This window comes from Musa acuminata, chromosome BXJ3-9 (assembly GCF_036884655.1).
Source record: "Musa acuminata AAA Group cultivar baxijiao chromosome BXJ3-9, Cavendish_Baxijiao_AAA, whole genome shotgun sequence".
NCBI classification, from domain to species: Eukaryota; Viridiplantae; Streptophyta; class Magnoliopsida; order Zingiberales; family Musaceae; genus Musa; species Musa acuminata.
Window position 1 is genome coordinate 8,773,633 of NC_088357.1, and position 27,666 is coordinate 8,801,298.

The 27,666-nt window shown below is 41.3% G+C and overlaps 3 protein-coding genes and 1 long non-coding RNA gene across 5 annotated transcripts; 3 read left to right on the forward strand and 1 right to left on the reverse strand.

Annotated features, from left to right (window-relative positions):
• Positions 1-345: 345 nt before the first annotated feature.
• Positions 346-2,220, forward strand: LOC103997858 (UDP-glucuronate 4-epimerase 1). The gene has a single exon (XM_009419185.3). The coding sequence runs from the start codon at positions 649-651 to the stop codon at positions 1,981-1,983; it is 1,335 nt and encodes a 444-aa protein (XP_009417460.2). The 5' UTR covers positions 346-648; the 3' UTR covers positions 1,984-2,220.
• An 865-nt stretch (positions 2,221-3,085) lies between these two features.
• Positions 3,086-4,181, reverse strand: LOC103997860 (uncharacterized). Its single transcript, XM_009419186.3, has 6 exons — positions 4,107-4,181; positions 3,867-3,934; positions 3,677-3,790; positions 3,427-3,589; positions 3,191-3,337; positions 3,086-3,112 (listed from the first exon to the last, which is right to left on the reverse strand). Exons 1-6 carry the CDS (start codon positions 4,179-4,181, stop codon positions 3,086-3,088), a joined length of 594 nt encoding a protein of 197 aa, XP_009417461.2.
• A 12,333-nt stretch (positions 4,182-16,514) lies between these two features.
• On the forward strand, positions 16,515-20,626 carry LOC135649956 (very-long-chain aldehyde decarbonylase GL1-1-like). The gene is made up of 11 exons (XM_065168963.1): positions 16,515-16,672; positions 16,873-17,096; positions 17,182-17,414; positions 17,497-17,716; positions 18,116-18,237; positions 18,896-19,152; positions 19,227-19,334; positions 19,517-19,723; positions 19,800-19,910; positions 19,990-20,163; positions 20,246-20,626. The coding sequence occupies exons 1-11, from the start codon at positions 16,622-16,624 to the stop codon at positions 20,399-20,401; spliced, it is 1,863 nt and encodes a 620-aa protein (XP_065025035.1). The 5' UTR covers positions 16,515-16,621; the 3' UTR covers positions 20,402-20,626.
• Positions 20,627-21,070: 444 nt separating this feature from the next.
• On the forward strand, positions 21,071-27,058 carry LOC108953803 (uncharacterized). 2 transcript variants are annotated; one of them, XR_001979774.2, is made up of 4 exons: positions 21,071-21,256; positions 25,557-25,701; positions 25,950-26,115; positions 26,188-27,058. It is a non-coding gene; the product is annotated as an uncharacterized LOC108953803 (long non-coding RNA). The 2 variants fall into 2 exon arrangements; XR_010501260.1 differs by having other exon boundaries at positions 21,072-21,256; positions 26,203-27,058.
• Positions 27,059-27,666: the final 608 nt, after the last annotated feature.

Genomic DNA, 27,666 nt, shown 5'->3' on the forward strand with positions numbered 1-27,666 from the left:
CCTCGCTTATGCTACTCCACTCCTCCCCTCTTCACGTGGCAGCGAAAGACTGGTCACAGCGCGATTCGGACCATTCCCGAGCGACAGGCTAACGCCCGCTCACAGCCAGAACGAGATATCCACCACGTCACCAGACTGGCTATCAATTTAGTAACCCGTTCAGCCACCCTCACCGTTGATGGACGAAGAGTGTGGGTCCCGGCACAGAACCAGGTGGGAGAGGTGTCCTGGCCAGCGAATGAGATCGATGGTGGTCCCGATTCCTCGGGGTAAAACAAAAGGCGTTCCTGCTATTGTTGCAAGGGAGGAGAATGTACTCCTTCGGGGGAATAATATATATTGCGAAAGGGAGAAAAGGGAGGAGAAGAAGAAGAGAGAGAAGAGGAGGGATAACACAATATTTTCTCCTTTTTATGTTCTACAGCGTACAGTCTGGCCGTCCCTTCGACCGCGTTAACGCGCTTTCGGTCGCTCCTCCAAGTTCCTATTTATATCTCCCCCATTCGCCCTTGCTTCCTTAGCAGGTGCAGCAAGGCATTTGCACGAACACCTCACTGCCCAGCCACTCCCCTCCATCTCCCCCACCGCCATCTTGGATCCACATTGTCGCTATTGATCGATTCAAGAAAAGCAGTGAATAGGAAAGAGATGATGAGGTTGATGGAAGCTGAGCTGTTTCCTTCGACGCCGGGGAAGGTGAAGATCGAGCGGGCGCACACGATCAATCGACAGTTCAACCGGTGTTTCGCATCCACGAGCACCATGTTCCTGTGGGCGCTGTTCTTGATCGCCCTCACGGCTTCCTACCTCAGCTTCCAGAGCTTCGTCGACACCTCCTCCCGCTACTTCAACGCATCGTGGGGCGGGATGCACTGGGAGAAGCAGATCCGGGCCTCCGCCACGGTTCGTCGCCCCGGTGGCATGTCCGTGCTCGTCACCGGCGCCGCTGGGTTCGTGGGCACTCACGTCTCCCTCGCGCTCCGCAAGCGCGGCGACGGCGTGGTCGGTCTCGACAACTTCAACAGCTACTACGATCCCTCGCTGAAGAAGGCCCGCGAGGTGCTTCTGGAATCCCATGGCGTGTTCGTGGTGGAGGGGGACATCGACGACGCCCGCCTCCTTGCCAAGCTCTTCGACGTCGTGCCCTTCACCCACGTGATGCACCTGGCAGCCCAGGCCGGCGTGCGCTACGCCATCGAGAACCCGGCGTCGTACGTGCACAGCAACATCGCCGGGCTCGTCACGCTGCTGGAGGCGTGCAAGTCCGCGGACCCGCAGCCGGCGGTGGTTTGGGCGTCGTCCTCGTCGGTGTACGGCCTCAACGAGAAGGCGCCCTTCTCGGAGGCGGACCCCACCGACCGACCGGCCTCCCTGTACGCGGCCACGAAGAAGGCCGGCGAGGAGATCACCCACACCTACAACCACATCTACGGCCTCTCCATCACGGGGCTCCGCTTCTTCACCGTCTACGGGCCCTGGGGCCGCCCCGACATGGCCTACTTCTCCTTCACCCGCAACATCCTCCAGGGGAAGCCCATCACCGTTTACCGCGGCAAGAATCGCGTCGACCTCGCCCGCGACTTCACCTTCATCGACGACATCGTCAAGGGCTGCGTCGCTTCCCTCGACACCGCGGAGAAGAGCACCGGGAGCGGCGGCCGGAAGGGGAGCCCGGCGCAGTACCGCATCTACAACCTGGGCAACACCTCGCCGGTGACGGTGCCGGCGTTGGTGGGCATCCTGGAGCGCCACCTAAAGGTGAAGGCGAAGAAGAACGTGGTGGAGATGCCGGGCAACGGAGACGTCCCGTTCACTCATGCCAACATCAGCTTGGCGCGGGCCGAGCTGGGCTACAAGCCGACCACCAACCTAGAGACCGGCCTGAAGAAGTTCGTCAGATGGTACCTCTCCTACTACGGCTACAGCCCCAGAAGCGGCGGCTCGGCAGCAGAAGCAACAACAGGATCAGCCAAGAGCTTGTAAAGATGCCTCTTTTCCTTTTGGTTTCCGGATCGATTTTTGTTAAAGTTAGGTCCTTTTTCGTCGAGGAAGACCATCAAGTAACCGCACTCGGATTCTTTTCTTGAGGAAGGGGAGAAAGAAGGAGAAGAAAAAGGCAAGAAAACGAAAGAAAGAAGCAAGACAAGGGCTCTGCTTCGCCTCTGCCAAGGCCTTTCTTCAAAGATGAAGCGAGAAGGAATAGAAATCCCTGTTAAAGCGTGTTCTCCATCGTTTGCTACGGTGATGATTCCTGTGACGGACATTTTTGTTGGTGCTCGTTCCGACGCAATCCATCCTTCTTGTCACCGGTGGGCGGTGACACGGGGAAACCAGCGGAGAGGCCGTCGTTCTCGTAAATACCCGGACGAGTCATCCTGTTCTTGGGTCGGTCTCCGTACCCACGACGACCGGCATCACATGCCACCCCGCCTCGTTGTGACTCACCACGTTTTGATGGGCCCCGCCAAGTGACCAGGATAGAAACACGCCTTTGCGCACCCACCGGCGGTTGCTTCTGTGGGTGTGCAAAGCACAGCTCTGGTTGATTCCCCGTGATGGACGGCCTTGATGAAGCCCCGTGGCCTCCGGCTCACAGCGCATCAAACACCAATGCGCTCCCAGTTTGAGGCGCAGCGGATCATCACCCGCCGGAGAAACCAACGGTGGGCCCCGACCACCGCTTGAGCTATCCCGAAATGGTCGGCGGCCACGTGGGCGGAGGGCCGTCCACCGCGGCACTTGTCCAGATACGTTGTCAGGCGTTCGCGGGGGCTGCCTCCGTTACGGAAGCATCCCGAACCGCGTTCTGCCGACCATTTCATGATTTAACCAAATAACCAAAGGAAACAATATATTATTGAACTCCTTATTTCGAGTGGATATATCTAATTAAAAATTATGGAAAAAAAAACAGATATTAACACACACTATAATTAAATCAAGTGGATATGTAATGCTGATATGACGTGTAAATGCGCCATGCTAAATGATGTCAGCAAACAGCTCTCGTCTGATCTGTCTCTATCGTCTTCTCGGGCATCAGCGGAAGGGGAGTTACCTTAGTGTAGTCCGACGCGGAGCGGCATCAGTCCAAAAGTTCTTCCATTAGACCCTGATAATATAGCACAAAGAGAAGCGTCAGGCGGAACGCAGCATCATCGCGCATGGCACCGAAGCGATGATACGAAACCTGGGAAATGAATGGTTCGGCATCGGTCCGGCTAAGAGAATGCAGCGAGTGCTTGGTGAGAGAGATGGACTGGTCTCCGAGACACACTTCACCAATGTCGTCCAGCACCATAACTTGAACGGAGGGGCTCTTCGGCGGAACCATATCCTAGAAACAAATGTTGCCGGTTACCGGCGAGATGTGACGGGAGGAGCAATACGGAAGTAGAATCATGTCGGAGGAAGAACACCAGATACCACAGTCAAATCGATGTCCATCTCTGACATGTAAGACGCTATCGCTTTGGAGTGATCCGCGAAATACACCCCCTCGGAATAACTCAGTTTTGCTTTTATTTCTTCGGGGAGCACAGGGCCGAGTTGCCATCTCAAGCTCCGGACGATCTCCGCTCGGTTTTGCCTGGCCATCAGCGGCGGTATCTTAAAAATGAAACCCGAGGTGCTCGTACGAGAAGGACTTCCATCTCGAGGGAGGGAAAATTCTTACATGTAAGCCATGAGGCAGCGTTTATTGCGAAGCAACGAATGGTGATGGATAAATGCACCCAAGTGATCTCCGTTTCTGGTTGTTTGGACATCCAACTTCTGCTCCATCAGTTTCCTGGTTTCAACAGAGTGCACATCTGCGACATCGGAGATACTATACATTTCCGAGAAGGAAGACCACTGGAACGTACCTGAATAATGATTCGAGCTGCAGATGGTGTTCGTCGCACTCTTTGATAACTTGGTCGAATGCCACGTTCTACATCCAAGTTTTTGGTGTCAGATATACTAAATACCTAATAATTGATCGGAGACCGGCGGTCACCACCCTGAAATCTCCTAATGTCTCAAAACCGTAGTGTCATGCTAGCCAAGGAAGGGCACAACCATGCAACTGGAGCAGAATGAAGATGAGGCAAGGAACGACTTACGTTAAAGACGGTCAATTGACCGGATTCACAGGATGCTTGCTCCTTCAGAAGCTGAGATGCAGATCGCCCGTACATGCTGGCTCGAATTCGAGAGCCCCAAGATCATAAGAGAGTCGGAATGGGAGCAGAAAAGTTGTGGCTGTTAGAAGCAAGTGGAAAACCAATGGAAGTCATGCCGGTAATATGAGTCTAAGTTGCAGTGTTCATCATCGCCAACGGCGACGACAGCTTTGAAGCAAAAGCAACATAAATAATAAAATAAGTAAGCCACAATCAAGGTCTGCCATATCGAAACGTACCATCTGTATCGGACGATACGTACCGGTCCGACAGGTTACCGGTACGCGGACCGTCCGACACCGCTATATTGCTACAGTGCTATCGTACTATACTGTAGTACTGCTACAGTATGAAAATATATAAAATTGTTCTGTACACCAGAGTGTATCGTTTGGTACGCCCTGATGTACCACCCGGTACACCGGTACCGTACCGTACCGAGCCCGGGTCAAAACATCAGTACGATACGGTATGACGAACCTTGGCCACAATGACTTTGATGAAGATGCAAATATATACTGTGCTAATTATTGTATGAAACTTTCAACCCTTTAGCTCGAGAATATGCTAATAAATATATATTATTTTATTATGTCAAAAAATAAATATATGATCTAAGAACCTAAATCACTAAAATTTCATGTACGGTATTCTTTTTTTTTTTCCACAATGCATATAAATGTATGATCGAAGAACGTAAATTCAAATGTTTTTCTTAGAAATAGATAATTGTTTGAAAAACAACAAACAAACACTAGTAGGAGTCATGAAATGCTAGATCTACTATGACCAAAATTATAAGCATAAAATTAAGTGTTTTCAATTTAAATAAAGAGGTAAAATGAGGATTTACGACTCCTCTCGATGATGATCACCACCGCTCTATCTCCTTCGTTCCTCGTCCTCGGATTGAATGAATGGGAGGGAAGAGTCTATTTGTCTTAAATAAGTGAGGAGAAGCCATTTATGGCATGATCCATAATTTTTAATTCCGTAATTAATATATAAATAATTAATAATATCATACTCAATTTGTTTATTCATATTATGAAATAATTTTAGTAGCCGAAATTTATTTATAAAATAGGATACGCTTACTAGGAAATAAATTATAATAATAAGCAAATACTAATAAAAAAAATTTAGCTTAGAAAATAAATAAAAATATATGATGATTACATTCCGCCCCTCGAGTTTATTCCTTGTTCGTTGATTCTTCATAGGTTTCTTAATTTAAATGATATTACTACTAAACTTTGATTTCCTCAAGAGGTTTTCAAAATTTATTTTATTTCTCGCTAATAAAATAAATCCCTGATATATTTTCATAACATCGAGATATGAAATATTTAACATATCATGTACTACAAAGACAAGGCCAGAATCAATCGATAAGCTAGAGATCATATTCCTATAAAATTTCAAAAAGGACCCCCAAACGTGAGAGCTAATTTGTTTATGTGATTAAACCTTGTAACTACTCTCGTTGAAGATGTTTTTAGAATGATATAATCTCCTAAAGTCAAAATCCTTCTAATTTCATCTATATAGTTTATTCTAAGCTCCTTTAGATAATGTTAGCATCTCTTTCAATAAATCATAATCCACGTAGTTTTCATTTTCTAATGTTATCCCAATATATAGGTGATCTATATCTTCTATCGTAAGGAGCTTTAGAAGGTACTATGTGAATGTTGAAATATTAATAATTATAATAAATAAACTTAATTGATTGTAAAATTTTATTTTTATTTTCTACCTAAGTCATATGCACATACTCTTAAAATATCCTCAAAGGTTAGTATTATTCATTTATATTGAATATTAATTTGGGTGCGAGAAACTATACTAAATTTTAATCAAGTATCTAAAGTTTTTTGTGAGCTTCTTCAAAACTTATATTTAGATGTGAACCTCAAATCTCACTTAAATATAATGATAACCAACACTCCGTGATTTCGAATTATTTGTCTAATATATAGTTTGCATAATAGTATACTCTCCCTTTTATTCACCTATATTTCTCTTCCTACCCTGATATCTCTGATGTAAATCTCACAATACTTTAGCACTGTTGTAATAAATGATAAATCTTAATTTATGAACTTCCTCAAATACTTATATTATTATCAAGTGACTTTCTAAAACACAAAGACTATCCTCCATTTGTCAAAATTGATCTCAGTTACCTATTTAGCTATGATTTATAAGTATATATCTTTTATCTAACTTTCCTTTATTATCACATCTTGGATTTTTACAGGTATATCAAAAGCCACATAAATAAATATCATTTTATTAATAATTATAAATTATAACTTATTATTATAATTTATTTATTCATCATAAATTATTCACGAAGATAAAAGTGGAAAGAAGTCATAAGCTTTATTGAGAAACATGGCGATTTTTATTTGTGGGGAGGTGAATTAGTGCTATAGAAAATTTTAATCAACTTCAAGATCAAAAAATTTGTATCGAAAATATGATTAATCAAATATTGAGTGTGAGTAAGATTTGCAAGTAAAGTGAATGATAATAAGTAAAAAATTACAAATAAAAGTCATAGACAAGAGAAGGAATACAAACTGATTCACAGTGGTTTGGTCTTTCTAACGTATATCCACTCTCGATTTATGAAGCTATTAACTTTCACTATCAATATTTTTTCTAATGAACGAATATTATATATTTTTTTTCTTTTATAGGCCCAGGAGATTATAATTCTTTTATAGTTTAGTGTCACAACTAAACTCAAGAGGGAGGAAGAGACTCAAACAATACTTAAAAAGAGAGCTACAGCACTTATAAAGTCAAAAATGGATGCTCCATCAACTAAGCCTAAGTGGGGTAATTGTAAGCTAAAAAAAACTTCTAAAATAGAGGCAAAAATTTAAATCTCCTAAAATTCCAAGATACGAGTGATAACTAACATTGGGTGGTACTACTATTGTAACATTTGACATCATAATTTTGGATTCTGACAGTATAACTATCATAAAATTTAAATGTTTAATGATATTACCATCACCCTAGATGGTTTTACAATTTTCGAAAAGGCTGACAAGCACAAATAGTGCTTGAATTGAGTTATAATAGTTGGTCTCGTCTTCTTCTCTTCTTGTTTCATTTATCTTTCATGATCAATCATATTATCATATAATTTTTCAAATGATATTAATGAGTCACGAGCCTAAATTATTGTCGCTAGTCCCTAATATTCATCGTCTATGACATTAATATTATGAACACTTCATCATTACTAAGAATATGACTTATTAAAGCTAAGTTATGTGTCATAACTTTTAGATTTTACATATAATCAACAATAGTATTTTTCTCTTTTTTTTTATCATAGTAGATAAAAGACTTAGCATGTGAGTGCGAGAGAGATTGCCAAGGGTGGCTTATAACTTGGACGATACTTCTTTTGTAGTGTTGCACGAAAAGATTCGTGATGTTATAGAGCTAATTAAAGCTTGAATAACTTGCAAAATAAAATGATTTTGTCATAGCCATAATTTATAATCAAGATTTACCATTGGGATATGTTTTCTTGGTATTTAGATATTTTCTGATAGAAAACTAAAAGGGTCATCGATATAGCCTAATAGATTATATCCAAATAGGAGGTTGACAAATTATATTTGTCAAGATGGGTAGTTGTTGGATAATTTGAAGGGAATTCAGAGATTGTACTAATAGATTTAAATCTTATAAATTGAGATGAGCTATTTTTTCCTAAGAAATAAAACTTGGAGCATCAAATGTAGAAATGGAAGACATGTTGAGAAGATGCTATAATAATAAAAAATTCAGAACCAAATCTAGTATACGATGAAGATTTGAACCAACTTATGATCGTGATGATTTGATGTTGTTAGAGAAGATCTGGAAAAGGCTCTTCTTCTGACAATGGCAGTGAGGACAATGGCAATAATGGAGTCGCAAGAGAGAAGATTATAGATCTATGATGAATATTATAAATTGGGATGAAGATCATCAAGTGATGTGATTCATCATTGCAGAAGAGCCACTAGCACTATGTGAATAAGGTTGCCAACTACCGGTAGTGACAATAAGGTGAAAAAGGCACGAATAGAGGAGGTAGACGATTGACTAAAGGAGGAGTCGAGGGAGGCTTAGTAGATTTGAGATTTGAGTCGAAGGAGGTGTTGAAGGACACCACCAAAGTCGGCAACGACGTTCGTGGCCAATGAGAAGGTCAACGATTGACCGTGGAGATGGTGAGGACAACTGCATTGACAGCCACATAATTGATGCGAAAGTATAAAAGATTCTTGCAGATGTGTCGAGTAATCCGTTTATATGGGATGGAGTCAACGCCCACGAGGGAATCTGGATGGGCGAAGGTAGAGTGAACGATGAGCTCTGACCTCGGGTGGCATGTTGAATATGTTGAATCTTGTATTTTAACGATCGAAACCAATTGATAATTATGTTTATATTTTAATTTATGTTTTGAGTAACGCAGGATGCTTTGATCAGGATGATACAATTAAAGCAGGAAAAATCATGTTGGGCTGGAGGAACATGTCAGAAGATTGGATGTCGGACCGGTGGATCGGTCGACGTATCGATATAAGGCTTCGGGCAATGGATTCGGGCATCGAGCCAAGAATATCGGAGTTGCGGAGTCAACTGACTGATTGGGCAATAGGCCGTAGGAGAGGATGATACGCCGAAGAATCGAACGAAGCGTCGAGGGACCAATGAGATGCCGGACAACTTGATTAATGCTTAGTATTAATTGTCTAGATTGAAGTTTATTTTACATGTGCAGGATTAACTACGATGAAAGCAAGACATGTAGTATGAGTTGCGCCAGAGTCAAGACTATGATCACGTTGGAGGTTCGAGAGTTCGACGAAAGTCCGGACGCTCGTCGAAGGTTCTACGGGAACAAATCTGAGAAGTCCAAGAGCTTACCAAAGAAGCTCGTCGGAACTTGCCAAGTGGATCATCGCAAGTCCAAGAGTTTGTCGGAAGTTCGCAGGAGCATCGCCGAAGGTTCGTCGGATGTTCGTCGAAAGTTCGCCGGAAGCTCGTCGAAAAAAACGATTGACGCACTGGAGCAAGTTACAATAAATGTATTAAGAAATATCGTAGTTAGCATATAGATTAAGTTAGGAATAGGAGGTGATCACATTAACTTAATCTGGGGGCAATTGGGCTCTTGACAGACCCAAATTGGGTCGAATGGATCAGCCCATTCGGACCCAGAATTCCTGCCAGGCGGTGGCACCGCCAGGGCCGGTTGTGGCATCGCCCAGGAGACTTGGTCTCCCAGAAATTTTGGGTGATAGTACCGCCCTTGTCAGGCGGTGGTACCGCCTGAGCTCGGTCTCCGAGCAATGTCAGGCGGTAGTACCACTCAATGATAGATGACAGGTGGTAGTATTGTCCAGTTATGGCGGTAGTACCGCCAGGACCTCGAAAAACCGGGAGATGACACTTTTCAGCTCCAAATTCAAACTGAATGGGACCTATATAAACCCTACCCTTTCTGCATAAAAGGGTAACTGAAAGCTTGATCTTACTCTGTGATTTTAGAGCTCAAAAGTGTTGTAAAGGCCAAAAGTTCTCCTCCCTCTTTTCTTCCAAGTTTTGATCGTTAAAGAGAGGAGTGAAAATTCTGTAAGGGTTGTCTCCTAAGCCCGTCAAAAGGAGTGAAACTGTAAAAGGGTGGTTGGCCTTCACCTATTGAAGGAAGGCCTCTAGTAGACGCCGGTGACCTCGTCGGAGGAGGAAGCCGAAAGTGGATGTAGGTCACGTTTAACCGAACCACTCTAAAATCTGGTTTGCATTTCCTTTATCTTAACTGCAAATTGTTTTCCTTACTTTACTTCAAATACGTTTCTGTAAGCTTTCAAAGTTATTATCTGTACGAAATGACTTTTACGTCGGAATCGGATTTCAACGTACGAACACAGTTTTAATCGTCGAAAGTTTTCCGCTGCACTAATTCACCCCCCACCCCCCCTCTTAGTGCTTTTGATCCTAACATGGCGATGATTTGAGAGGTAGTAATGGATGGGGTGGTTAAAATGATGGGAGAGGAAGAGGAAGAAGGGGAAGGTTGAGGTTATAACCGAGGGTCTTGAAGAGGCAGGTGTGGTAGGGGCACCCGGGGTAGCAAGAGCACCCATGGCAACAATAGATAGAACTTATTAGTGGTAAAGAAGGTGAGGGAGGAGGTTCCCTCGAGGAACTCTAATGTTGGTATAGATAATCAAGGAAAGGGATTATTGTTGCTGCAACAGCAATGGCAGTAGATGACAGTAGATGGCAAAGATTACTATTGCTAGGTAGATTAAAAAGTTCTAATGAAGAAGGGATAAAGGGAGGAAGAAAAGAAAAACTTTTGCTTGAAGCAAGAGAGCTCTGATATTTTCGTTGTAAAGGAGATGATTTAATTTATTGAGATAATGCATATATATATATATTAGTGAGAGAGAGATTTTCCAATCATGTGCTTAAATCATGCACTTTAATTATGATTGATCCTCACATTATAGATTGATTAAGAATTTGAACATATAAGAAATGTAATGTTGTTATTCTATACCTATATCATGATCTTCTATCAGTAACCCCTTATTTTATCATCGTTGACAATGTCGCTCCTTACTAACATCGTCGGTCTCGACCTTGTTATTTACAGATGTCACTTGCCTCCCCTTTCAATGCCTCTTTGCTCATTCTTGACACCTATGCGATGATCTCTTAATGCTTGCTAGGTATAGCTAGAGGTGACGTTGCTGGTCGCTCAACATCATTTGACCTTACTTGTTGTTAACGTCATTTGATAATGTTCGACCTACTCATTGCCCCCACTGTATTATTTTTTGAGGATGAAGAAGAGGAGGGGGATGAAGAAAAATGAGGAGAAAGAAGAAGAAGAAGAAAGTATTTAAGTCTATTTGCAAAAAAATAATTTAGAAATATTAATAATTTTTAAAATGAGATTGTAAAAAATAAAATGAAGGTTGCACTAGTAATTTTTTCTTTTAAAAGATAATTTTACTAAGTAATACTTACGTCAATGTATATTTAAAATATAGTTCTCATCTATTATTTATCAAATACTCAAAGTATTGTACAACTACACTGCACATTCACTTAAACTTTTTTTTTATCCAAATGCACATTAAAAATATAAATATATTCTCGAACATCATCCTAAACTCTAATTAAAGTTTTTTTATTTATAATAAAAAATTGAGGTAACATCATACATTCTAAATTTATCATGCATTAAAAATTTATTATTAATTAATTTCAAAATTTATAAAAAAATTATCAATTAAAACATAATTTAAACACTTTTCATGAATAAAAAATATCATCAATTAATTTCAAAGTTCATAAAAATTATATCAATTAATTCATAAGTTGAACACTTCTCATGCATCTAATTTCCAAAGTAAAAATATCATATCAATTAAAAAATATTTTTCATACATTCAAAAGTTTAACATTAATTAATTATAAAATTCATAAAAAAAATTATCAACATAAATTGAATGCTTTTCAATTTTAATCATAAATTATAACTTTCCGATCTCCTCCATAGAAGTTTTAAAAAGAACAATTTCTTAGAGAAGAAAGAGAAGGGAGGTTAGAGAATTCGGATTAGAGATCAGAAAACTAATTTAGGTATGGTTTTGAATATGATTATTAATTAGTTAATTTTAGCTTTCTAAGTTAACCAGGCTTTGAATGAAATTAATTCTTACTTGGCATTAGTTTACTGTGAAAGATGAGGTTTCAGATGAATTAAAAAGAGACAAAGTTTATTTGTGCTTAAGTTGTACTTTATGCAAGTTAATCACTTTAAGCTGTGATTGAAGTTTCTGATGACAAAAAAAAAAAAGGCAAAAGCTAAACTGTGAAGGTGTCTTAAGCTGTAATTGGAAGCTGCAAATGGTATTTAGGACACATTTAGGAATTTATCAAAATTTTAGAATAATCAAAATTGTTAACAGGGAAAAATAAAGAAGAAAAATATGATATCTGTTTATATTTTATGGATGATTAGCGAATAATATTTTATGTAAGTGAGTTAAAGATTCACATTTTAAAAGTAATATCCCTGTCTAGCCTATTTTAAAAGTAATATGCATGTATTTAAAATTAATGCATATGTTTGAAACTTACGAAAATGCATGATTTGCACTTATGAAATTATATATGGAAGTATCGATTCGATAATTTCATTATTGAAAGGGATTGAAAATGATTGACTCCTATTAGTTTTAAATATTATATACTCTTAGCTATAGTTATATTTATTATAAATTAGATATGCATTTTTTAGGTATATTTATTCAAATTATAAAGAATTGATCTTCATCATTTGTATGAATATAATATTTATTCTGATATGTCATATAGTCATAATTATTGTCTTGTTTACTCATAAATGGATATAAAATTTTATGTATGGTATTTGAATTATTAATTAAATAGTGATTTGATGTTTTCTATGCTTGATTGTTTTGAAGATACAAATGATTGCAACAGTAGTTATAATTATTTATTTGTATGCATTGTAATAAGTTTTGGCTGTTGTATGAGTTATGGCATTTATGTTGATTGCTCATATGCATTCGAATTATTAATTAAATAATAACATTATGTTTTCTACAATTGGTTCTGAAGGTAAAAATGATTGTAGAAGTACTTACATATATGAGTTATGATGTTTACATTGCTTGCTCAAATGTCTATTGTTTATATGAGTTATGAGTTATGATTCCTTATTTTTATAATTAATATTTTAAACAATTTTAATAACTGCAATTTATTTCTAAACTATCGTATACCTTTTAGGAAATAAATTATTCTAACAAAGCAAAAAAATATTAATTGAGAGAGCGATGCCTGATGTTACTGGGCCGACGGATAGCAGTGGATGCGGGCTTCGGCGAAGGGTCGGAGGAGATCTTCCCATCTCAGGGATCTGACTGAGGGATCGGGGAACTCGAGAGGAATGAATCCGAGATGGTGATGAAGAGTTCCTCGAAATCGAATACTCGAGAACAAATTCCATCGGCGGCTGCAGCACGGAGCAGGAATTGCCTGCGAAACCCTAGAGAGGCAGCGATATGCGAGGAGTAAGAGACGAGGGTGGTGGAGTCGGGAATGAAGCAACGGGGGACGAGCAGAGATCGCCCACCTTTGAGCGAGGACGAGGATGGAAGAGAGAGAAGGGGCGGAGGAGATAGCAGCCGTCTCCTTCTCGATCGATGGGTCTTCACGAAACGCCGGAAACAGGCGGGAAATGGGCCTTCCTCCGCATCCCGCATCTTAAAGCTCTATAGTCACGAATCATAAAGCATCGAGAAGTGAGAACTCCATGAGATTTGACGTCATCGTTCGCCCGGCCCGTCTCGACGAGTCGGGCTAATAGGGATCTCGAGACACGACGTCACGCGGTCACATCCAACGGTGGTCGCGTGCCGAGTCATTCAGTAGTTGAGGGCTCCACGATACAGCCCCAAACGGTACTCCCCCCGTACCGTACCCACCAAACACCTCTCTGGGAGCCAGCTCGCGTGTCATCAACTGGAGCTGTCTTTACCTCGATATTCCTGACCAAGGTACCAGTTACATTTACTTTTCTGTCCGACCCGGAATTAATACCAATCTAACCCGAATCATAACTTTTGGGCGTGCCATTGGGACACCCCTTCGTTCCCGAATAATTAGGTCATTCTTGCTTGTTGCAATTGTCTTCGTCGTAGTGGTGATGATACGGATTGTCATTAAATTTCCCATCGATCGACTCTTTGTTTCTCAAATATTATTCTTCCATGACCATATCGATTTCTGGTCGATCCTTAACTTTGGTTTATACTTCTCCTGCTTCATCGTCATCATCAACTCCTAATATTCGAGAAGGGATTGCTGATGCCTGGAACCTGTTTGTCGTTTTGCCAATGGATCTGTGCCATTTTGCCGCTGTACGTGGCACACGCATGAATTCCCGTTCTCCCATCCAGGCGGCATTGTCAGTCGACGTACGTGTGTTAGTTGAGATGTTAAAAGCCTTCAATTTCCCACTGCTTACCTCTCTCTCTCTCTCTCTCTCTTTCTCTCTCTTCTTTATTGCCCTGACCGCCATGTTCTTCCCACTTGGAAGGTGTACAAAGCTTGGCCGAGCAGAGCATTCCGGGAGGGCATTTATGGGACTCAATTTTGAGAGACGACAATGTGGCAGGGGGACTGGTAAGAAGGCAGTAATCACCGAGTAAAAGTTCGGCAGCTGCGACGTCGACCCACACCAGCCCCGCCCGACGTCCGCCATTATCGTCCGCTACTTGCACCGCTTTACAATCGTTCAGTCCCCTCGGTGCAGTTGGAAGCTCGTCTTCTTCATGGCTGGGAAGAGACCCGATATATCACGACAAACAGGTTCGTTCCCGTGCCTGTAGCTGACATTATTGCTGACACCACAATAGAACTCACTGAGTAAAAAACAAATCACAAGCTCTGGTTTCTTGTTTCATAATTGTGGGGATGATACACATGCTATCACCAGCTCCAGTGGGGCTGGTTAGGTGTCTTCATATTTAAGCAGCTTCCTTCCTTCTCCATGAAGTAAATGGACAGCTGAGGGTGGTCACAGATCGAGTTTATAGACTATCAAACAGATCGTGGACTCGAAATTTTCCTTGTGTTTTGCATCTCATGGATTAAACTACAAGGATAGGATGCATCAGGGCCAGAAGGGGAAGAAGATATTATACATTTCATTTTTTACCTTTTTGGTTTTTATTTAGATGAATTATGATGGGCATAAGTTGTCTCAATCTGAGATATATAGAATCAGTGTCATGTGCATAATCTGCTTAGGATCATTGATTTCATTCCTCACAATGTCTATCTTTTCCTCTTCTTGTGTCTCTTGTAGCCCAGTATTGGTCAACGAGAGTGTATATTCTTACTACTTAAGATCTTGCTTCCTTCTTGAGTGCAATATTAATTTTCACACACGTTTTTTATTGAATACTAAATCATTAACAAGCAAAATTTCTCTTGAAATCTTGTTGATGATCTAAGCATTTAATAAAGTTCATCGAAATCGCCATGACATCTATCTGGTCGATACCTAAACACGTTTTAATTCAGTATCTTTTAGGATGCATATTAAATCCTCTACTTGTCCTTCTGTCTCCTCCTTTCTTCCTTCCTTGTTGATCCATGTGGCCTCCTTCTCGAATGCAATATCAATTTTCACACACATTTTTATTGAAAATTCTATATCAGATGCACAAAAGATTTTCTGGAATCCCTCTTAATAATCTAAGGATTTGGTTCATGTTTAAATGATTGGATGAAATTATCCTTACATATCTAATTTTAAATCTTCTTATTCAGTTTGTTGCCAATCCATCTAATTAGCTGGAAGTTGAAATATATATATATATATATAAATTAATTCTAACAAAACTAAGCTGTCTCTATTGATATGTTAAATCAGGATGCAGTGCTCTTGTTCCTTTTCTCCACACCATAAACATGGCTGTTTGAGATCATGCATATGTATATAACTCAAGATTTATACTATGTGAGATAAATAAATAGGTATATATAATTATTCTTATCTGGCAGTGAGAGAAGAAAAAGGAATTCTCATGGCATGCGCATTGAATCTTCATGCGACGGCTCTCCTTGGATCTTCACTTTTGCCACTTTCACAGCCACCATTAATTAGTCCCATACTCTGTTGGATAGATAGTTTCTCTTATCTGACGCTGATAGAACACGTGGTGGTCGCAATGTGGCCAAAGCAAACAGGGCAAATGGACCAAGACCACAGAAACAGACGCCCGAGGAGGCTGTGGCAGCGTTAGCTTTGCGAGAGGAGAGCAAACACTTGTGGCAAGAGGGAGGGCAGAATGATCAAACAGCGTTAGCTGAGGAAACACTCTTCCTCTTTTCCCCGTGGCATCAGAGGTGAATTTAATTGAAGTCGTTGATCATGATGGTGGAAGAAGGTGGGTAATTCAATTGAAGTTATGCTTGTTGAATGGGAATATGGTCTGGGAGAAGGTTTTATGTATTGATTGCGAGTTATAACCACAAGGAGTTAGTGACAGAGGCAAGACTCTAGGAGCAGCCATGGAATGAGGCCTGTGCTAATGCCCAGAGATTGTGGTGGAGAGAGATCTTACGGCTCTTTGATAGCTTACCCTTAGCATACCTGTGTGCGAGAGTCAAATAAGGCTTCCCATAGGCATAGTTGGTTACCTACATTAATTCAATATCTCAGTGGGGTCTTCCTCCTCCAAAGCTACTGAAAGAACATTATATAACGAGAGGATTTAACTCCTCACCCCCACAAGACAAGGTGATCGACAGCAGAAAGGAATAGCAAGCACTGTGTTTAGCGAGCTCCCTTTCTCTTCTGAGTTCAAAGAAGAGAAATGGGTGCTCCCTTGTCTTCCTGGCCTTGGCAGAATCTGGGTGCCTACAAGGCATGGCTTTTCTCTGAACCCATTCCTCTAATTTCTGTCCTCTCTCTCTCTCTCTCTCTCTCTCTCTCTCTCTCTCTCTCTCTCTCTCTATATATATATATATATATATATATATATATATATACATATACATATATATATATAAATATAAATATATGTTTATTTGTGTGTTCTTTACATCATTTTTGATGTCAGTGCAGTATCTTCTTTATGGTCCAATTATAGCCAAGGTGATCAGCTCGAGGCCATGGGAGGAGGAAAGCAAGGAAGGGCGATGGTGCCTCCATCTTATGATACTGTTTGCACTCAGGGGGCTCATGTACCAGCTCTGGTACTCCTTCGGCAACATGCTCTTCCTCGTCCGTCGGCGCCGGATCTTCAAGGATGGCGTTGACTTCAAGCAAATCGACCAGGAGTGGCACTGGTACGCTCGGATGGCAGATTCGTGACATGCAGCCACTGTCGAGTTATACTGGATGGCTGCCTGACGAACTGAGCTTTGTTTACAGGGACAACTTCCTGATACTGCAGTGTATGATTGGAGCCCTGGCTTGTCTCATCTTTCCATCTCTGCAGAGCCTCCCTCGGTGGGACCTGATGGGACTCCTTACAGCTCTCCTCCTCCATGTGGTGTTCTCAGAGCCGGTGTTCTACTGCTTGCACAGGGTTCTTCACAGGCCCCAGCTCTTCCAGAACTATCATTCTCTGCATCACTCTTCTCAGGTGCCTCAGTCCTTCACAGGTAACACAGCACGCATCTCTTCTCGCTTTTCGGACAATCCATGCACGATGAATTACAAGCTGATGATCTGTTCTGTTTTCAGCTGGATTTGCCACGCCTTTGGAGCACCTCATCCTGTGTGTGGTCATGGGAGTCCCTCTTCTCGGAGCCTGCTTGGTTGGACGTGGCTCTGCTGGGCTCATATATGGCTATGTGTTGCTGTTTGATTTCCTAAGGTGCATGGGGCACAGCAACGTCGAGATCTTCCCGCATGGATTATTCCAGTCTCTGCCTTTGTTGAGACACCTCATTTACACGCCAACGTGAGTGATCATGCTCTGCCACACCTTTAGATTTGGTTGCATGGTTATCCAAGTGACCGAACCACTCGGCTTTCTCTCTTAAATGCCTCGATGATATGGACATATATTATGGTAGGACAAGCTTTAGCTGTGGCTTCAAGTTCTTAGCTGGGTTTGGTATGCCATTATTGCATTTATATCTTCTTCCTTGTTATCATTTTGTTGGGCTGCATTCAAGTCTACCCCTCTAGTGATAGTATTAAGGCTTCTTTCTAATCTTGTTAGGTTGTTGGACGTACATTCATGGAAATCGGGATGCTGTTTGCTATCTTATAATGCATTAATGGCAGCTCTTCCTCTAGTTTGCTTTAATACTGCTTAGGTTAAAAGGATGGGCACATAATGGTTTTACATGTGCAGGTACCATAGCCTCCATCGCATGGAAAAGAAATCCAACTTCTGCCTTTTCATGCCTCTCTTCGATCTACTGGGTGGGACATTGGATGACAAGTCATGGGAGCTGCAGAAGGAGATAAGCTCAGGTATGCTTTCGCATATTGTTTATTTGTATCTACTGGGTGGAACATTGGATGACCAAGTCATGGGAGCCACAAAAGGTCATAAGCTCAGGCATGCTTTCACATATTGTAGCTAATGTTGGCATCTGTGAGAGGTAGAAGACAACATCAAAGCCAGATTCAGACCTGTAACATCTATAAGAAAAAGAACTCAGATATCAGAGCTGATCCACATAGTATAATTTAAGCAGGTTAGTTGAAGGACATCCATAATAGATCACCTACAAATGGAGAGATGTCACACCACTGATAATTACCAAATTGTAGCTCATCTTGTTCTTGCTTCCTGCATTTATTTACTGATTGTTAAGCTGTGGGTATTTTCTTGGTTTTGGGGTCCATCATTTCCATGTCTTCATCATTGTTGACAGTGACAGGTCCAAATATTTTCGACACTGAACCTAACTCAGATCCAAGACATCTAATTATCTTGTTAGAAGTTTTCATTATGTGTACTGGTAGTTGTCACCTTCAACGATTTTGGTCCTTCCAATGGACTATTATTATGTCTGCCGAGCAGACTTCATGTTCTAAGACATGTAAACCCGTACGGATGTCAAAGTTACTGACGCAGTTCAGATTTTTACCGAGTGAAGTGAGCTCATCGAGATGATGCATGCAGGAAAGAACGAGCAGGTGCCTGACTTCGTCTTCCTGGCGCATGTGGTGGACGTCATGTCGTCGTTGCATGTGCCGTTCGTCTTCCGCAGCTGCAGCGCCCTCCCGTTCTGCACCAAACCCCAAATGCTTTTGTTGTGGCCAGGTGCGTTCGTGACCATGCTCATCATGTGGGCGTCGTCCAAGACGTTCTTGCTCTCCTTCTACACCTTGAGGGGGCGACTGCACCAGCTATGGGTGGTTCCGAGATGGGGATTCCATGTGAGCTTCATTTGTGGTATACACACCTGTGGAGTTTCCTCGATCTGAACCGTGGTTGCATCTGTTCTTTGCAGTACTTCCTCCCCTTTGCTACGGATGGCATCAATGATCAGATCGAGCAGGCCATCTTGAGAGCCGATAGGTTGGGGGTCAAGGTTCTCAGTCTTGCAGCATTAAATAAGGTAGACTTCCTGTTCTTCCCACTTAGATGTTGAGCAGAATCCCGATTCAGAGTTCCCACTTGAGAGCATTCCCGATGTGGAGGAACATATGTTTGGGTTTGTCCTTAGTAAATCGACAAAGAAATGTGATTTACTTATGATGTATAAACACTGTTGGAATATGATTAATGACTCCCTTGCAGAATGAATCGCTCAATGGCGGAGGGACACTGTTCGTGAACAAACACCCCGACCTCCGAGTTCGAGTAGTCCACGGCAACACCTTGACCGCCGCCGTCATCCTCAACGAGATCCCTTTAAACGTCACCGAGGTCTTCTTGACCGGCGCGACGTCGAAGCTGAGTCGAGCCATCGCATTATACCTGTGCCGGAAGAGAGTCCGTGTCTTGGTAAGCTCATCTCCTTCTTCGTTCACAGCTAAGAAGCGAGCACCATCGTCAACATCGTCCCCTCTCTTCCTGACAGATGCTAACTCTCTCCACCGAACGATTCCAAAAGATCCAAAAGGAAGCCCCGGTGGAGTGCCAGGAGTACCTCGTTCAGGTCACCAAGTATCAAGCAGGGCAGAACTGCAAGGTAATGTTCGCTCATGCCGGTCTCAGGCGGGCGGCCTGCAAACTCCACACTGATATCTCTGGTTCGCTTGGGTCTCCAGACATGGATCGTGGGGAAGTGGATCTCTCTGAGGGAGCAGCGGTGCGCGCCGCCGGGCACGCACTTCCACCAGTTCGTCGTCCCCCCGATCATCAGCTTCCGGAGGGACTGCACCTACGGCAAACTGGCCGCCATGAGGCTGCCGCAGGACGTGCAAGGACTGGGAATGTGTGAGGTAAGGTCCCCTGCTTCTCGTCATCGCTTCACAGTGTCCGAGCATCATACTAATCACTGCTGCTGTTGCGGCGAGGGAACAGTACACACTGGAGCGAGGGATCGTCCACGCGTGCCATGCCGGCGGGGTGGTGCACTTACTGGAAGGTTGGACGCATCACGAGGTCGGCGCCATCGACGTCGACCGCATCGACGTCGTGTGGCGAGCTGCGCTCAAGCACGGCCTCACGCCCGTCTGATACACCCACGCTCGCCTTCTTGGTCGCTTCAGCCGAAGCGTTTGCCCACATTGCATGTACCTATAGATTGCGGTGGTGATTCCACTGGGGAAAAGGATTCGAATACTTGTCTTGCTTGCTTGCTTGCTCCAAAGCTCGTGTCGTGATGAAATTACTGTGATGTGATTCAGGCCCAGAGGGCCAATTATCTAATAATGTTAAGAAAGGAAATCTATTCTGTCTTAATCCTTTGGGATCGCGCTATGTGTCACTGTTCATGTTGGATGGCAGATGCGCTGCTATTCGCCGGCGTGTAGCAGAGGTTTGATTTGACATTCCACCCATCGAAAAAGATGGTATCGTTGAATGCGCATTTATGTGGATGACAAGGCGAGGGGGGCAAAGATCGTACCATCGATAAGGAAATATATTCTCCATCCAATCATGAAACCTACCGTCGTCATCTTTCACTTGGCAGTAAGGCTGTCTCCATGGTGCAAAAGCTGCCATGGAGCTCAAGCATGGGAGTTCGGTGGGAATAACTGCATTCCAAATCACATCATTTTTTGGTCGGGCATAACTCATTGAACTCGGTCTGCAAGCCAATCGCTAGCAGATGAGTGTGGGTATGATAGTGATCGTCCAAACCGATGAAATTGGGCCGTCCGGCCCAACAATGTAAATTAAATTAGGGTTGATGGCGAGATCATTCCGAGCTGTCTCTTATGGCCCATGAATTAGGGTTTTGGAGATCGACAAGACGATGAAGAGAGGATTGATTGGGCCAAGAAGAGGATGAGTTAGAAGGAAGCCGGATGATTCGAAGGTGATGGCGAACCACGCCGATTCCAAGCGCACGTTCAGATATTTTTCTTGGTAGGCCTGTGTCCGTGCTTTAAAAATTCGACCATTATTTGAATTTGTTGAGTAATAATCTCTCTTTAGTAGGTGTTCATATGTTTGCTAGTTAGATGTTCTAGTTTTATCATGGGAAGAACTTTATGTTGTGAGATCAATGTGGCAAGAAGGATTACTGCAGTGCAAATAGCAAGCAGGAAAGAGGTTTTAAATCTGCAATCTAAATATATTTTTCATGCATATATACTTTATTGCTGGTCATTTTGATGAGTTCGAGGAGGATTAACAAAGTTTGGATTCATTTAGATGATCACGAGAACCCCAGTTTGTCAACCTGATACAATTTGTTTGGCAGACGGGAAATGATGTTTGTTGATGAATGGAGTTCTACTTTCTTGGTTTCGCATGTTCACCTAGGAATCTAAGAACTACTAGAAGAATCAAATTTGTAGTAGGATGTTGCAAATTTAGGATATCATTAGAGGGAAAGGGACTTGGAGGACTTGAGAAAAAGATGAACTCAACGAAAGGGATGCAAGAGAATCCTTTTTCTTCGGGCAGAGAGGTCCTTGTGTCAAAAGGCACACCACATGCATTCACACCCTGTCGCCTATAGAATGAAGACTGTAACAAAGAAACATTTGGCCACATAAATCACAGAAACTCAAAATTTTGGGTTCTCCTTTCTGATTGAGGTTGATGGAATTATGCTGTGCTGCTTTCCCTTTCTCTTCTCCTTCTTAAATATGGCAATCAAAAGCAGCAGAATCCAGAAATCATGCTTGATGGACATGGTTTTCTGACTTGTTTAGTTTCGAGGAAAGATGTAAAATACAGCATGATCTGAACATATATTGTTCTAATATTTGAATTTCAGAGGATCGTTTCCTGGCCTCCCTTTTGATCGCTGAAAGCAAATGATCTTTTTTGTCCTCATTTTTTTGCTTAATCTTGGATGGATATGCGCTTCCTGATAACTATCATCTGAATCGAAGTTTAATATAATATGCTATGTATATGTTTTCTATAAATATTATTAAATAAATTCCAGTTTGTCATATCATGATTCTTATGTCGTTTATTCAATAAGTTGATTGTTCAGTTATTCTTTTCTAATTATCTTATGATTTGTGCATTTGTTGTGCTTATATCACATCATTTAATTTTCTTTACTATGCTCCAATATCCAAAACCAAAGTATATATTTCTAGTAATGACCTTCTCGATGATTTTGCCTTTTAAGCAACTGATAGGGACATAAATGTTTGAGAGCCTTTTTTCTTCCTTCCAACTCAAATTTATCTTAAATAATTCACAATTCAGTTAACGAGTTTTGTTCATTATTTTATTGAGCAACTTCCGATTTACCCACGGACAGCCAATTGTTCATACTAGAATTGAAACCGTATCAATTAACTGAGCGGCTATGCTTGATGTGCTATTTAGGGTGATGCTATCTTAGTCAATATTAGTGGAATTCTCTGATGCAAGACCAGATCTGCACAGGCACCAGACTGGTTAATGTACAAATGAGCATTGCATTATTCAACCGAAAAAAGAGGGAAAAATCTTGAACTTTTGCCAACTACAAACTCTGAGGGAACTGAGGTCACATGTAGTAAGTTCAGTTGACTAAGATCTTTTTTTTTTTTCAGGTGAAAGGTTGTTAAGTGATGATTCTTACCAACACTGTCACTGTTTCTTGTCTATCTGATGGATCACACTTGCACATATCTTTTCTCTTGGCAAACAACATCTTCGCTTCAGTCTCATCAATCACATAAGAGTTGTCTCAATAGGTGTTAAATCAAATGTGCATTTCTAATACCGGATGGTTGATTCTTAGCTTTTCTATATATGGCTCAAGATTTGGTTGACCACCTCACATGTAGATATTATGACAAATATCAAGTGTTAAATTGTATTGCATCTGCTAGACATCCTTTGTCAATCAGACTAATTATTTTTATAGTTGATCGGGATATAGTTTAACATAATAGCACATTTATTGCTTGCATCAACGTTCTAACTCTGAAGGCTTAGACATATGACAACAATTAGGAAAATTCAGAAGAGTAACACTCTCTCTTCTTATCGATTTGGTGCTGGAGGGCAAAGTCTAAGATTGACAAAAGAGGGCTACTTATGCATCAGCTGGCCATATCCCACTGATTAAGCGTTGCAATCGATAATTGCAATCACCTCTAAATCATGGTTTGAGGTGGAGTTTTATTTACATTAGGTGCAGGAGTATAAAAGCATCCAGAAAAAGATAACCAGAGTAATCATCCTCATCTCAAAGATATGGAGCCTTTAAAAAAAGGAAATGAACTTTCTTCCATTGAAATGTTTCTCCTTAGCTGGATGATTGAGTTTAATCATTGCAAGTGATCCTGGGAAGAAACTATGATGATCAAGGAAATTGAGGAGATACAATGAGATAATCTTGCCAAATATCTTATGAGAAATGCTAGTAGGACTTACAGCAGAAAATATACTTACTTTCTATTTTTGACCATCAAAGCCTGGATCAGGATATGGCTTAAGACAAGCCATAGCCTGAAGCACCATTAAGGTTTGATATTCTCTCCAGAATAATTACATGCAGCTCTAGGAAAGAAATATACTCAGCAGTTCTCTGAAGCAGTTCTTCTAACCCAGCTTCTTCGCATCCTGGGATGATCTTCTTGAGCTTCCTAAGTTTCCTTGTCACCAAAGGTTGAACATGGTGAGTTGTGCCTCTGGTTCTCCTTCTGAGGGAAGTTGAGGGAACTCCTATTGTTGATGACCTAGCCATGCAAGAGAAAGTTGATGAGATTTAGGGAAGTTGGATCGAGTATAAATAGACATGAAAAGGTGATTTCACTGTGGCATTTGGGAACAACTGTTAGCCTTCTAAACCATGCAAAGCTTATCAGGACAACTGATAGTAGTCCTTGGAACTTCCTAGATCACTATTTGTAAGCTGACCTATAACTATTAGTAGAAATCAGAGCATGTGGGCTCTGTCATTCTTACTTCTAAATGGTCAATCTGCCCCCATTTTGGGACCACCCAGGTTAACATAGTGGCCAAGTGGGGAAGATACTCATTATTTCTGAGGTGCCTTTTCTTTTTTGTGTTTGGTTTTTGGGTCAAGGAGGGGGAAGGTACATACTGATTTTACATAGATTTTTTGTGTGTTGTGAAAAAAATGCAACAGTGACTATATTGCTTACTGATAGAATATAATGTATGATAACTAACGTCATGATGTCAGTATATATTATCAGACTAATCATTATGCAACAGGGTCTTCAGGATACTATAGAACTAAAACATTTTATCTGTTTTTCGAAAGAAAAAAAAAAGTCGACTTTGATATGAATGCCCTGTTTCCTGACCCCACTTTGACCTTTTTATCAGAGTTAGAATAATTTTACTGGAGATCTTTGTGGTACTAGAATAGTAATTAGACTTTGATTCTTAAGATACTGAATGAAAAGCTTACAGCTCCTACATACACAAAATTACTAGTGGAAAGATCATATTCCCAAAATAGGAGTCCTTATGAATTCCATATCTGAATTAAAAGAGGATATCCAATCCAATTTTTGTTCCTTGTTGGACAACCTACTCTGAGATGAACAAAGCTACATAATCCTGAAGTTGAACAATGCACCTTCTCATGTTATATAATGTTGCAAAATATATATGTAGATAGTTTGACAAAGCTGGAGTAGGCTGTCACTGGGAATGAGGTGGTGACATGCTACTCATCACAAGACACTTGTAACAAAGTCTTGATAGTAACCCTCATATCAAATTTTTTTTCTGCATAATCTTCCTGTTAACAATCGGATCCATGTCAATTTTTTAAGAATGGTTCTCTTGCATAACCTAGGATACATTCTGTTCAAAATTCCTCTGGAACAGACTAATCCAACTCCTTTGAAAGAGCTCAAGGTTGATTATGAACATGCAAAGCATCTTGGGGCTTGATGACAATAGTGTACCAGTTCCAGGAGAGAAGGGTGAGAAGAGCCTTGATAGGGAGTTTGCTCCTCTGTCTGCTGTCTATTTACCTCTGAGTCTTTGGAGAAAAGGCAATTGACGGAATCTGGTTTCAGAATTTTGAAATACTCAAAACTAGATATAAGCTCAAAATTTTCAAGGTTGGCTTTATATTAACTAGGTTTACCCTGCCCTTTTTTGAACTACATCAACTGGTTCCTGTCTGCTCTTTGTTATGTTCTTGCTTGTCATCATCATGTCTTGTTATCCAAAAGATGAATATAACGTTAGCTGCATGATATTAGGATCTGGTTGAACCTTTCAGGTCCAAACAGGGACAAGGGTCAGCTTTATCATCATCATTTAAGGATGTGCAAAGGCAAAGGTCATCTGCAGCACTTGCTGTATTCACTTGTGACAGATGGGCAAGTCCAGCTTCGCTTTCAAGACACTGATGGAGCCTATTCAAGGTTAGTGGGCATGAACATGGGCAACCCTTGATACATGGAAGACTGCTTGTGAACTTGCTGACAAATCTATCCGGTCATTCAAATCCTCCGTGCATATATGGAAGAATCTAAACCTACAGTATGGGAGAAATATCAATCACAAATGCACATACACACATATTCCAGAATATCTTCTTTCAATAATGGCTACTTGTTCATAACAATTGGATTATATATTAATTCTTGTACCTGCAATGCTGTATCTGCAGGATTTCTTTTAGTGCATCAAAAGTGCTCAGGAGGTATCTTTGTTTACAGGAATGAGAATCTATCCCTTGGATTATACCAAATGATCTAGTCATTCAATAGCAAGCTTCTAAAACAAATGAAGAGGACAAATGCAAGTTAACCATTCTGTGTTGGTTTGATTCACTGGTAAGAAAGACACTGAACCATCTGTCATTCTTATGTAATTGTCGATATACCAGAAAGTAATTATTTTTCCAGTGCATATACTGCCAGAAACTGAAGGCAGAGGGATCACAACAGGATATAGAGAGAGAGAAAGAGATTTCACAACAGGAAGGAGAGGACAAGTAGGTGGTTTATGAGGGTAGGCAATACCAAGACAAGACGCATGTGCATCTATCTCCCATGCTCTTCCAGATGACATCTCAACTGAGGAGAGAGAGAATGAGAGAGTGGCAGGAGACATCAAGAGTTGATCAGCAACCTCACATTAATATCAGACATCTCTTTTTGTGATATGGATGGTACCATGCACTAATTACTCCCCACCTGTTTGGTTGTTGGTGTACTACATGATAACTGATCCATGTGGGAGCAATACCAGACTGCTTCAGCTAGCAGAAATGACATGGCCTGGGAAGAAAAAAACCAGCTCTAAGATGCACATCCAAGGAAGCTAAGTCAACATGTTGGGCCATCCCACCACATGGTGTCTGTGTGTGGGTTTTCCTGCATCACATGTGACTTCCCCTTGTTTTAAGCTGGAGAAGTTGAAGCTTGAGTGGTGTTTTCAGCTCTAGTTCTTTGGACAGTGCAAGAACTCTACCAGTGCTGTAGTGGAGTCAAGGCTGCAGTAACCCCTCCTACTTGGCTGGGATGTCTGTCAATGTACCAAGACAATCTCAGATGGTTTTATGTTTAGAATATCAAGAACTCAAAATTTTCAGAAAATATGTTGGGTGTGTCCCTTTTTTAATTTTTTGGAAGAATGACTTGTATCATTTATTTCCCTTATTCTTTCTCATATAGGATATTTTACATGTAATCTGTTTGCTCCTTTACATACTTTGGTTGTTCACTCAGACCAAAAGTTTTACAGTGTCAAGCTTCCTCTATGGCATCTCATACACTTACTGACCAACAAATCCAGCACTATGCAGAATTCCATGTGCATGTAGAGATTCACATGTGTTTTTGGAGCTATTCCAAGATTAATTCTCATGTTATTTGACATCTAGACATTGTTTTAGAGCATAGAAACTCTTCTAAATCATGATTAGAAGGCATCAACATTCATGCTACTGTTAGTATGATAAGGATTAGCAAGAATTAAAGGAAAGAACCAACTTCTACTGTTAATGTTGCTACTGTTGTAGAAAGTAAACTATATGACCTAAGCTCATCACTAAACCTTCAAAAATTAGTTATCAACAGTAACTAATGAGCTTCTCTTCAAAATGATTGAACTTGATAGATTTTGCCCAGTGATCATCTTTATCACAAGCAAATCTTTGGCTAAAGTGGCAGAAAGCTCCACAACATGATGCATCAACTTTTTCTTCTTTTTCCAGGATTTTAGATGGCTTTGAGTACTGCAGGTGTTGGCTCCCAACATACTGTTGATACAAGTGAAGCTGGTGGCATATGCTAATGACTGGTTAAGGCCCATGATGGTGGTAACGAATGATCTATTCCATCTCTAATTTTTTATTCTATGTGTGATCATTTACAAAGATG